This window comes from Indicator indicator, chromosome 13 (assembly GCF_027791375.1).
Source record: "Indicator indicator isolate 239-I01 chromosome 13, UM_Iind_1.1, whole genome shotgun sequence".
NCBI lineage: Eukaryota > Metazoa > Chordata > Aves > Piciformes > Indicatoridae > Indicator > Indicator indicator.
The window spans coordinates 5010197-5023800 of record NC_072022.1 but is presented as its reverse complement, the minus strand read 5'-3'; the positions used below and the strand labels follow the sequence as shown (position 1 = coordinate 5023800).

Genomic DNA, 13604 nt, shown 5'->3' with positions numbered 1-13604 from the left:
ATCATTATAAGCATGTTGGTCTTCTTTAGTCTTGTTTATTCAATTCAATGTATTATTTCATTAAAAAAAAAAAGAAGCAATAATAGAAACTTTCCATAATTTAACATCTTTTAGTATTAAGAAAAAGAACAAATATTTATTTCAAAACAAAGCATTTTTTCCTCTGAAGTTTAAAAGACAACTTGATGGGCCCATGACCAACGTTATCTAGTTGGATATGACTCTGCTCCCTGCAGGGGGTTGGCCAAGATGACCTTTGAGGGCCGCTTCCAACCTGATGCATTTTGTGATTCTTAGCATCAAGTTTCCTTTGTTGCTTCTAATGAAATATTAATTTTGACATGCAATTTAAAGCCAATGTTCATCTTTACTCAAAGCCAAGTGAACACCACCCCCAAAATAAGATTAGTTATACCTTTAGATGCATTAACGATTCCTCCTCTTACAAATGTTTTCACTTTATTACCATCGCTTCCTTCAAAGGCAGCAAGGAATTCTTCATAAATTTCTGCAGCAGCCTTCTCATCCTCCTACACAGCAAATGTTAATCTATTTACTATCATCACAGAACAACCTTCACTACAGTTATTCTTCAATGAGCTATGTGAGATTACTTTTTATTTTCTAGAGTTCATGCTACAAGCTGCATCAAATGAGTTTTAATTTTGGACAGAATTCATATTTCTGAGAAATTATGTGTTGTGTTCTTCCCATTTATGTCAAGCAAATATGCTCAAATATGACTGTTCATTTACAAGAGTTTACATGGCAATTTAAGATTCAAAAGACACCAAACAACAAAGATCACATGAAAGACCAGCATGAGACTGAAGTTTTGTTGACCTAAGCATCAGAAAACAGCAGCTGTTCCATCTTACCCATCACAATCAGGCCATGTGCCTGAATGATATTAATGACAGGATCACTTTTATGTATTTCCCAGAGAAGTTAATGCAACCACTTAATAAAACTGAGGGAGAGACTAAATTTATCACTACTGTGTTTCTTTAGGATAGCATTTCCAACAACTTCGGAAGAGTTATCCCACTGAAATACAGTAAAAGTTTTATGCAGAGTTCAAAGCCCAACATATTTAAAACTTCCACTTTACAAACTACAAGCTACATACTTGCTAAAATTTTACATCTCTGAGTACCTCAAAAACCAGTATCAAATGTTAATGTTTTCATAAAATTTTAAAAAGTCATTAGACAAAGATATGTTTTACAGGATAACAAGGATGTGTATTGAAACAATTTCAGAGATGACAGGTATTCTGATTACTGAACTACCAGAGAGCAAAGGAAGAAGAGAAACTACTTTAATGTTAGGTTTGGAGAGCTGAAAGATGACTGCCTTCATTTCCAGCAACAGAACATCAATGGACTGCTGTAATCCAGTATTTCAAGAAGCCAGAGAACTTGATTTCTCACAGAAGGAACAGAGAAGCAAGCCTCTCTATCTTAATGCCATGGATACCAAGAACAAATCAAATATTCAAAACATAATTCACTTCCACTCACAGAAAGCTACATTACCAAAACAAAAAAATTTGGCAATAAACCTGGTTGCAATCTGAAAGCATATTTGTTTCAGCTCTGCATACAATTTTCACCGTATGCCATTACCTTCTTTTTTAATTCTTCTTGCTCCTTCTTGCTCAGAGTCCGTTTGGCAGCACTCATTTTGCCAATACTGAATGCTTTAAGTTTGCTTTCCATTACAGGCTGTAAAAAGACCAAAAAACATTAAACTGTTCATTAAAATGTTTCTTTTTTACCTTGATCTAGACCAAAAACTTTCTGCCTGTAATTATTTAACCTAAACAAAAACAATAGGCTTCTGGCACTTCTCTCTAAACTTGCCATTATCTAACACAACAACAAAATTAAATGTATGGTTTCTTAAATCATCCTTGGTTTAATGAGGTTTTAAATGCACCATTCAAATACAGCTGAAATCTGAAGTGTACCTGCTGAAAGAATCTGGAGATCTTATCACTATAGAACACAGAGTTTCTCAACCTTTGGAAATACATGCTTTGCACTACAGTTCCTTCTTGATCACTGTAATTTCCAGAGGAGAAAAAAAAAAAAACAACCAAAGAAAGGTTCTAAAAGCTTTTCTGACTATTTTTGGTGAGAAGAACCTTTGTGCAAGATTGAGAGGTGTAACTGATGAACAAAGGTGATGTGAAATTTCAGTTGTACTTCAATGTTAAATGTAGTATTTTTGCCTGGGAAAGAAAACACGTTCCCAAGGTTTTCAACTACTAGTTAAGGGAAATACCTCACATTAAGCTTATATTTTAGTTATTTTAACCTCCATTCCTCACTTCTTGAAACCCTGAAGGAAAGACTCCGCATAACAGTTATTTCTGAAGAATACGGAATTAGAATTCATAAGATTCTGTTTAGGTAGTTAACAGACAGTAAAGCACTGAGATAGGAAATACATGGGCAATGGGAAGGAAAGAAGAAGGGCAATGGGAAGGAAACAATTCCTAGTTTAACATAGTAATTCATAGAGAAGTACAAGAAGAACAAGAAAAAAGCCCCAGAAGACTAAAGCAAAAGCTATTAACCTTCATTTTCAAAATATTTTTAATGCTATTACACGCTGATGCCTAAAACTAACGCTTCATTTTTGTGATGACAGCTCTTTATAAAATTACCAAAAAAATCCCAAACAAAACCAAAACCAACAAAAATCCCCCTTCAATTTAATAAAACATCAAGACAAACAAGGTGAACAAATTAATCGTCATATTGTTAAAAAAATTAAATCCACATATCAACTGCAGAAAGAGATTCCTCTAGGAATAATTTTCTTTGTCAAGAGTTTTATTTCTCTTATCAGCTTCAGAATGTTTACCCCAAAAAAGTACTGAGAGAAACAATTGTTTGAAATACCTTCAGTTTATAATCCTTGATTAGTATCACAAACATCTCTTAACATCTGTGCCAGGTATATGACCACAATAACTCATAGGTCTTTGAAAAATGTTCCCTCCAGCATTAAAAGGAAAACTATCAGTTACAAACTAATGCAGTGTTGTCTGTGACTTATCTGGTTTAGGACACTATGTTAACATAAGCTGCTACAATAGGTTTATCAGGAGCTTTTCATTTATTTGTATGCTCAAGTTAATAGAAACCAGTTTTCCTATTCTTTGAAATACATCAGCTTATATTTCATTATGATAGACAATATACAACATAAGCAAAAAGAGCCATATTGCTAAGGCACAGCAATGCAGACAAAACAAATACCACACTATTGCCCAAGGCTTATCCTGTCATCAGAAAACAGTCTTTCACAGTAATGTTACAGGATACCCACAGATCAACCACATGAATATACACGTCCTAATGACATAACTCTAAAACAACAAAATGGAAAATAATACAGTGAAAAGGGCAAAGCAAATGATGAAAGCAAAGAGAAAACTTGTAGCTGAGGTACAGTGTGAAAGCAGACTCCCCGCTAACTGTAATGTTGCACTGACTATAAGAAGGCACAAAATACTGAAATCCTAGTTCCGTCAACAATACAACACATTCAAAAGACTTATGAGTAATTTTCTAAATTGTAACAAGTAATCAAACCAATAAAAGAACCTATTTCTTTATGAAAAGTTTCTGCTATCACAACTTGAATAATGTCAGCTTACAAGCAATTTAACAACTGGTAATTGACTTTTTCATATACAAAAATCAAATGGAAATTTTGAAGAAATTCCAAACCACAGAATGAATTGTCTGGTATTAGCACTCTGGTTCTTGCTGTTTGTTTTCATTTTAGCTCAGAAACAGGTAGGCCTCCAAGTACTGTACCAACCACATGACTAGGCAAAGCATTTTGCAGGGGCTGGGGGGTAAACTAGGTAATTATTCTATTAGAGGAAAAAAGAAAGGGCAGGGGACAAAGGATGAAATTAGGGCCACACTATCTTATTTTTGAGAAGACAAGTGTATATAAAAACATATACTTTATTATACAATGAATCTTGCAATTAATCACATCATATTTTGAGATACTCTGAGGTAGAAAGATAAACATATCCAGAGTCCTTACAGCTTCCTCCTGTTCAAGTATCTATTCTGAAAGCAGTATCACACAGCAGAGCTTCCTACACTAGTTGTTGTTTCAAAGTTTCAAGGAATATTTTTAAACATGAAAATCAATGGTTCATTTACAAACTCCTACAGATTAGATACGCAAATGCATCAGAGTCAACTTGCAGCAAGGAGTTTTACTTAGAGAAGAGGCCTATTTTGAGCTTGTGGGTTTGTCAGATTTTTTGCGATTTGTTTTATTTTTGCTTGAGTTTTGGTTTCTTGCTGTTACTAAAATATTTTGGACTTACGTGTGCATCAGTAGATCCAGTGGTATGTACTGCATCTGGCGCTCTGACCTGAAGAGAGAATGAAAAGGAGGTGAGGCACAGAAAATCTCAGGGTTTTTTTGACCAGTTCTCCAAATGTGATTTTCATTTCAACTCCAATATCCAAACATACAAGAACAAAGATACATGTCATGTATTTTAATAATATATCTGAACAAGGTCACAGCGTGATCAATGTCAGTATGTGGCAAATAAAAGATTAAAGAGAGACTGTTCTTGCTACCATTAGGAACACCTAAATTTCCACAGCTGGATGTTATAAACATTCTGCTAACACCATTGCAAGGAAAAAAAAAATAGGTTCATTACACTTAATCTGCACTAGTTATCAGTAAAGGCTGTTAAAGATTACATGAAGTGCTTGACTATATTTGCCTTACTATAAAATAATTTCCAAAACTGCTTTTAATATGTTATGTGTAGATGGAAGCTGGTCACTTCAACTACACAGAGTCAAAGTTGTATGTGCTGATTACTACTTCATACTGTAACTGAAACATATAAACCAGCATATGTAAGAAGTTTGCACAGGTTTTTTTAAATTCAGGTTTTAAATGCGTTTAAGTGATAGAGAACATCACAACAAGCAGGACTGAATGCGTTTTTAAATTACTTAATGACCAAATTCCACAAAAACTCACTGGCGTATCTGCTACTAAGACATAATTGCCTGAGAAACTATTCATATCTAAATTGAAATTTCAGTCAAAACAGAACACTTATATTAGCTGAAATCTGTTCATTAGTTACAGAACACTACTACTTTTCTACCAGAAATAATAGTAGACAGTGCTCATCACCAGTCTTCTGAAACAGACAAGCACTGAGTGCTACTCAGGAAGATAATTTACTAAACCTTGTTTTCAAGACAGAGTTATTTACCTATGGATAAGTCCACAAATGTAAAGACAGACACAAATACACAACTCTTAAAAGGCAGAAGTGAAAAATTTGTAGGAATATATTTGGCATTTTAAGACAAATGGGGAAAAAAACTCAAACGAAACCACACCAATTATGTCTTACTTTCAACAACTTCCCCTATCTACTTACCTGCAACACTGCACAGTAGTCACAAGGCATACCTTTGCACAGAAGTTGAAACTTTTTTTCATGTGTACCAGTAGAGTTCATTAAATTACACACGGAAGCAAATATCACAATCATTTTTTACTAATACCACTGACTGCATTTTTCCTTTATTTCACATTGAACTCCCTGTGCTTCAGAACTGCCTGTTATTCATCAGTAACAGTAACCTGTCATTCACAATTCTGCATATGCAGAAAGGGAGCTTATCAAAACCTGTGCTCCCTCAGAGCTTATGATGTATCACATAGATAATCTTTTATCACACAGATAAAAGAAAGACACTGTGCAAAAGAATTTCAGAGCATGAAAACTGCAGTCTGCCTCCTGCCAGCTGCCACCCTGTGGCAACTACCGCATCAGTTACTATTCCACCTTCAAAAAATAAATTTCAGACCTGAAGCTAAAAAATAAATCTCAAAGGTGGGCCAATAAAATGCTGTCTTGGTTTGGTGTACTAAAAGCCTTAAGACCTAGCACTACATGGGGGAAGGAGGTTGTCTGGCAACTGCAGAATGAAATTAGTTTCTACACATCTGTTTCATTTACAGAAGTTTGAGAAAGCAACACCCTCCAATAAGGATGGGTGCTGAAGGACAACAAAAAAGGCATTAGACAGAGTAACAATCGGTACCAACACTCAATACCCTGAAGAAGAACTTAAAAGTTTCTCCAGCAATAGAACAGATGATACTGCTCAGAAAGGCTTTCAATACATGTTGGCACACAGAGATTCTGTGGGCTAACAGTCACTGAGCCAGCAGTACAGCAGTGCTCTCCAAACCACCAACAGTGATCCCAGCACTGTAAAGCAAGCAAGCAAGCACTGCAAATGTTAGCTGAGCAACAGAATTTCTACAATTTTTAAGGTCTCCTCCTCTTTTCTGTAAGTTCATGTCATATAATTGGTACTGCTTCTGACCATCCAAGCAACTGTACCCACAAATCACAAGATGAAAAGAATCTTGACAAAATTATACATTGCTATCTGCCAGTTTCTAAGGCAGCTATTAAAAAATCTCTCAGCACTGTGCTTTGCATCCATTGCTATCTGCCTTGAAAAAAAAGAAGCAATTTTGTTTCCTTAAGAGTTATACCAGCTGAGCTAACTTCACGGAATCACAGCGTCTTTCTAACACTCAGGAGCACTTCAGAATATGTTGCCCATCTGTGTTGAAAACTGGAACACGATTATTTTTATCTCTTCTCATCATGTTAAGTAGCACAGCTGAACTAACTGTTCAGAGAAGCATACCCCAAGCTCTGTCCTGTACCTGATGATGTCTGAGATACTATAGCTTCTTCATGTTCAAAAAACACTGGCAGAAAAAATGTGATGAGTTCATATTTCAATCATTGCCAGCATAAACGTCTATGCTCCCAATTCAGTGCCTCTATCACTCTGCATGAAACCTATCTTTCCTGTTGCATTTTTTTTAATCAGACTATTTTCCAGTTGGATTACTTTCACTACACAGGACCCCTCAAAGAATTTTGCCAGCATAACCAAGTAGCAATGCAGGCTGCTGAAATGGCATTGCAGTAAAATACAGTCACTCAAAGCTCCATTACTGAGTCTATCCAAGCTGCAAAAAAAAAAAAAAAAAACAACAAACCAAAACACAACCTAATTTCAAAAATCCTCAAATGACCATACAAGTGAGACTTATGAAAAAATCTTATCAGAAAGCCAAAGCAGACAGCCTTCTTTCAGATTCTGATATTTAAATTTCCTTCCAGTTTCATGGCAACTTTCAAAGAAAACAGAAGAGACAACTGCTCTCCCAAATCTTCCTTCCTGTCAGCAGTGCAAGAGGCAAGCACCCAAAAATCCAACTCTTCAGAAGTTTCTCAAAATTTATCAGTCTCTGAGCAAAACTGGTATGATCATATTATTTAATAAATATTTAAAATATGTTGTATAAGTAAACTTTTTTTTTAATCAATACCAGTGCCATTTAGTGAAACAACAAAAAGCAACAAAAGCTGCCAATAAAACTCAGAAGACAATCCCAAGGCCTTCCAAATGCTGAATGCCGTTTTTACAGCTGTAATGGCTACAACTTAAACATGCCCTTGCAAAACCTAAGAGCCTCAGGGTAAAGTGCTTAGAAGAAAGTCTAATGTAAGACTCTCTTGCCCTGTTTCCACACCTTCCACTGATTCTGCCCCCACACTTGACCACTGGTCACATCAACCTAGATCACTTTTCCCAATCTAACTAACCATCTGGAAAGAAGAGTTGGGGAGGTTCAGCCAAGCCAGTTCCCAGTTCATTGCAGGCTCCTACCCATGAAAAAATCATACCAAATCAACTGAAGAGGATAATATTTGGGCGGAAAAAGTAGATAAGACTAGGACTGGTTTGTGTCAGCACTGATACAAAGAAAGAGACACAGAATCACAGCTTAAATTAAGATACTGGTATCCAGCAAAGGCAGGGAGTTTCCAGCACGGCTTGTCTTTTTAATTCTTCCTTTCTCTATCAAGCTGTCTTATGCTCCTGGTCGTCCACTGAACAATATCATAGGGAAGTTAAAGATGATGAGTTTCATCATCTAACTGGAATTCAACACATACTGAGTTTACATTGCTGCTCTTCATGGGCTTTAGCTTCCCAAGGAAAGCTGTCCATTCACAAGCAAGTAATTCCCGTTCTTCAACATTTAATTAAAACCTAACTTACTTAAAAACCTGAGAAATGCATTTAAGATCAAGGAATGCTGTTAGAACAATTTCTTTTAAGAATGAAATAGGGAAACCCACTTGGTCCAAGCGGATAATCTCTTCTGCCACATTGAACCCAATTTGTATAGTATTATATGGAAGAGCAGTGAGCATGCAATCCAATCACTATTCTCGTAAGATAAAATAAGAAAATGGTAGAGCCGTTGAGCATCTAATATTTCATTAAGTCACAAAGACAACTGAACATAATTAATACCTGCCATTTCAGAATCATATCCCACACTGACCTGCTGTGCAGTCTTGGGGAATCTCTATTTTCTCTTCCTTAATTTCATCCTTCTTTCCTATCTATATTTCTGGACATCTCAAGGACCTCTCTTGCTACCCTAATCTCAAAATGACAAAGGAATAGGTGATGCTTTGGCAACACATTCCACATCAGAGACTATCAAATGTATTCAGAAGTTGACAGTTGACTGTCATAGAATCATAGAATCAGTCAGGGTTGGAAGGGACCACAAGGATCATCAGGTTCCAACCCCCCTGCCATGGGCAGGGACACCTCACACTACATCAGGCTGGCCAGAGCCTCATCCAGCCTGGCCTTAAACACCTCCAGGGATGGGGCCTCCCTGGACAACCCATTCCAGGCTCTCATGGGGAAGAACTTCTTCCTCACATCCAGCCTGAATCTCCCCACTTCCATCTTTATTCCATTCCCCCTAGTCCTGTCATTACCTGATATCCTAAAAAGTCCCTCCCCAGCTTTCTTGTAGGCCCCCTTCAGATACTGGAAGGCCACAGATACTGTCAACCACAGAGACACAGGCAATGGGTGCTCCTGGAACTGTGGTATCTCCAGCAACAATTTTCAAATAGTACATCAAACAGATAATGCCTGACTGAAACAAGCTTGACTTTACACTATAAAACAAAATAATTGGCTAGATGTTCAAAATCAGTACTTGAGCACTAAAGCTGAAGAACAAATACCGTAAGTTCTGAAGAGGAGGAACTGTATCTTACTATAAGCATTAAAGCCTTCAACTGCTAGGCCACAGCTCTCCACAGAATACAGAAAATAGAACATCACTGTGTCTTCCCATGAGGTAGACTAGAAAGCAACGAAGGCACATCTTGGAATTGCCACTGAAACATATCCTAGGTAGTCTACAAGATGTATTTACTTTGCAAGTACAACAACTGTTACAACTTGCATCAACCACTGTTACAACAATGCCCCAGAAAGAAATGTAGCCTAAGACTTCAATATGCAACTACATTAATCTTAATACAATTCTTTAAATGCAAATGTTTGTTAAATAATTGCCTTAAGAATGCAAGCAAAATAGTTATTTGCTTAGATTTTTAAACAATGAACATTTTCATAGAGGCTCAACTAAAAATGCACACTGTTATCTGTGCATAAGTTAATTAAGAAAAATAAAAATATTACAAACTTCAGTAGCATTATGTCGTACTTGGTTTTGCAGACACCTAAAATCTATGGATACATATACTACGAGCATTCATGGCATGACAAAACACACCTCAGTATTCCCAAAAAAAGTTGAAGTTGAAGGAAATAAATCCCAAGATCTAGGAATGTCTTACTTCATTTTTCATCAAAAAACATGCTCATAGATCCAGGTACGTACTATCAGTCATTTCTTTGGTACATAAAATAAAAAATAACAACACAAAACAAGTAACATCTAGAATGGGAAAAGGCTACTGGGAACGCATCATATGAGCATTGGGAAATTAAGGGTTGAGAGGGAACTGCACAAAGATGGTAAGATACAGGACCTCCTCAGCAGGGCTCAACTGATTAATGCACATTTAACCTTACATTCTCTAGTAGTCCCACTGACTTCAATGGGATGGATGACAGTATGAGAAGTTAGACGTCTGCATATACCTCTGCGTAACTGAAATCTAGGACATAAAACAATTCTTACAAATTAATTATTAGTTCATGTTTGAAAAAAATAAAACATCATCAGTACAGAAATAGTAAATAACGAAACAAAAATGTCTATGATGTAATTGAAAATAAATGGCTCACATCTGGGTTGGTTTTCTGTACCAGTCACAATAATCAATAATACATTATTAGTCTACATCTAATATTACTTGAATTGTCAAAATGTCATATTCCCTGGAAGCCACTCTCCATAAATTAAGACCTACTGAAGTTTTCTGTCCAGCTCTCACTGGCAGTTCCAAGCATGATGCAAAAAGAAAAGTTTACTGGCAGTATTTGAAATAGATCATAAAAAAGAAACAAAAATTAACTCTCCCACTCTAGGAACGCCAACTGGGTAAATAAGCAAAGGCTCTCGGCCCCTCTACATTTCAGCTAGTTTCCTAGCAGCAAAAACAAAAACAAAAAACAAACAAACAAACAAAAAAAAAAAGTAAAAATAAGTCCTGTGTTAGCTGAATACGAAAATGCATTAAAAATTAAAAACTTTATACAGATGTGCTATATGCACTGGAAATTCCTGAGCCAAATCGTGGCTTCTCCCTCGACTGATTTAGACAAACACAAATCGCACAACCTGAGGATTTATTTACTTCTGGCCTAAAACCTGCCATAAATCCGAGTGAAAGAAGTGCCACTAATCAAACCATCAAGCTGCCTGTCCATACCCCGAAACACATCTTACCCTCTACTCTCTTGGCAGGAGAGCACACTTAGCAGGCAGCTCTGTGCTGTTATTACCCGCAGCCAACCAGGCACTGGTTTCAGCACACAGTTCTGGACAAGTTTGCCACAACTCCTGCACTACCTGGATTTCTTGTCTACAAACCCAACAGTAACTACAGGAAGTAGACCGGATACAGCGAAAAGAGCGGGGAACGCCACGGCGATATCGTGAAATCTGTTAATTCCGTAGTAAATGAAGAGATCTAATCTCAGATTAGGGTTTCCTTCAACCACGTAAATTGGAAAATGACTCCACGCAGGCTTCAGGCCACTGGGAAAACAGCACTCCCAGCACAAAAGAAATTAAACACGGTTAATACTGGGGCTAACTAACCGCCTGCGTTCGAAACCGGAGATGGACCGACCAAAACTGTACGACCCGAGCCTATAGTTAGAGTGCGCCCCGCCGGGTCCCCGCTCTCCCGCCCTGCCCGCCCATACGTCCCTTCGCCGGGGACACGAAGAGGCTGCTACTGCCAGCCGGGAATAGAGACGTGCCCAAGGCGGTTCCAGGGAGTTGGGATGCCCCGCGAGAGGTCCGGGACCGCGGCCCCGCCGCACCGCCCCCTTCCCACCTCCCCACCCCCTCCTGGGGCCCGCAGTCAACCCAGGCAGAGAGCAGCGACAGGGCAGGCCGCGCCGCCCGCGCCTCGCCACCCCCCTACTTGCGGGCCCCGTCGCCGCGCTGGCAGGCGGCGGCCATGCTCCAGGATGGCGGAGCAGTCCGGCAAACCATTCCGCAGAACGGCCTCACCTTCCCACTGGCCTTCTGCGAGCCGCTGGGCGCCTTGTCCGCCATCTTGCCTTCCCTCTCGCTCAGGCCTGGAGGGGAGAAAGCGAGCACCGATCCCACCGAGCCTGCGAGCGGAAGGCGGGAAGCCGATGGCCGAGCCACCGATGGGGCGGCATCCGCCTGGACGGGGTGGAGCCCGTCACCGTCTGCTCAGCGAAGAGGCGGGACCAGGTCGGGCAGTGTTTCTGTCTCCCCGGGGCGTCTTCCTCTCACGTTAGCAGAAGAAAACCCAAATGAAAGCACTAGGCAACCCAAATCCAACCAACTAGCTGCGTTACGGCAAGCCGGACACCCTCTCGCTCCTTCCGTGGCCCGCCTGAGGCTGACAGCAGGCACGGGCCGTGCTGCTGAGCACGGCGCTGTGAGGCGGCAGCAGCATTACAAAGCCCTGTGAAGGGGCCGCGGTCCCGATAGAGAAACTCGAACGTGAGGAGTCGGCATTCAAACGCAGAGCAGGGACCCGCACTGCTTGAGCCCCTTGGAAGGCAGAGGGCTATTCAGGTCATACAGAGACCTTTTTAATCACCAGATGTTTTCCCACAAGACATTAGCAGGTGACGATTCGGAACAGCTCGGGCTGTCCAGCAATTAACACCATCACATAAGCAGAGGTGAGATGAGCAGTAGCAGGACTCCTATGAGGGTGCTGGGAAGGTCTGTGAGGTGGGTGGTGTACATGTCCTGTAGGGTACGCATGTGGAAATGCCTGGAGTGCTCTTGGTGCATACCAAGGGCCCAAAATGTATTTTAGATGGGAAGGCATCACCCAGGACAGTCTGGGCAAGACAGACACTGTGTTGCTCTGCTGTAGACTCCTCTGCTTCAGACATTCTACTCAGCTCTTCTCATCCACCACTCCCATGTCCACAGACACTGAATACGTGCATTGTCACACAATTTGGAGGCAGGACTTGCCCTTAAACACCTAGCAAAATCAAACACAATACTGTTTTGCACAATGTCAAAATGCTACATGAAATCAAGTAAAGCCCAGGAATAATTAGTCAAAAAGACAGCACAGCAAATTCTCAGCTATTGAATTTCAGCACACATGGCTAAAGCAAATTTATTGAACAGTGCTTAACTAGAAGTTATAACCAGAGGTCATGTTACATTTATGAGTCTTGCATTGCTATGCTTTTACAGATTCTCATCATAATGTTGAAGATGCTGAGATAATCTTTAAGGAAAAGGCACAAGATACACAGAATTTTATTAAAGTTTTAAATCCACCAATTCCCTACACCTACTACCCTGTGAGCAATAGGAGGGTGTAGAGCCTACACTAATAGGGTCACCCACATATCTTAGCATAGGACGAAGTGGGAGCTCCCAGAAAGGCAAAAGAAAGGCAGAAAGAGAGGGTTAGGAGGGCAAGGGCAACTGGTGAGGACCAGAAGTTTACAGAGGAGGGCAAACCCCTCACGAAACCTTGCCTGCTGCAGGTGTGCATCCAGCTGCGTGGGAACATAGTCCAACGAGAGTGTGTTGCTCTGCCAGTAGCTATCTGTTCATGGCTAATGTCATAGTACAGGTCCCGACTCTGGCTGTCGCAATAGGACTAAGTAGGCAGCTAGTGGAAGCAATTCCACAGCTTCACAAAAAGAAACTCGGGAACAAAGTCTCCCGGGAAGCACGGATCAATAGTCCAGACCAATAGCGCTGACAAAAGCACAAAGTAGAACCGCTCCATACACCCCCGCTGCCAAGGACAGTAGGAGGCGGGCGCATACCGCCCACCGCCGTGTGCGCAGGCTCCAGCACAGGGCAGGGCCTTCGAGCCGCCCTCCCCCCGCCCCCTGGCGGTTCCTCTTCCTTCTCGGCAGCGAGGGGGTGGAGGTTATTACGTTACGTGGTTTCTACTTCCTAAGTTATACAAAATAGCAAAATAATGATCGCTCTGTAGATGCAGA

General features: G+C 40.0%; 1 protein-coding gene across 1 annotated transcript in view; it reads right to left on the bottom strand.

Moving 5' to 3' along the window:
• The window catches only part of U2SURP (U2 snRNP associated SURP domain containing), a 48117-nt gene extending 36383 nt beyond the window's left edge, over positions 1-11734 (bottom strand). The window contains exons 1-4 of the mRNA XM_054386130.1: positions 11653-11734; positions 4370-4417; positions 1629-1727; positions 416-530 (exon numbers count right to left, since the gene is read on the bottom strand). Coding sequence (XP_054242105.1) covers positions 416-530; positions 1629-1727; positions 4370-4417; positions 11653-11697 — 307 coding nt within the window. The 5' untranslated portion in view covers positions 11698-11734. The remainder of the gene's footprint in view (positions 1-415; positions 531-1628; positions 1728-4369; positions 4418-11652) is intronic.
• Positions 11735-13604: the final 1870 nt, after the last annotated feature.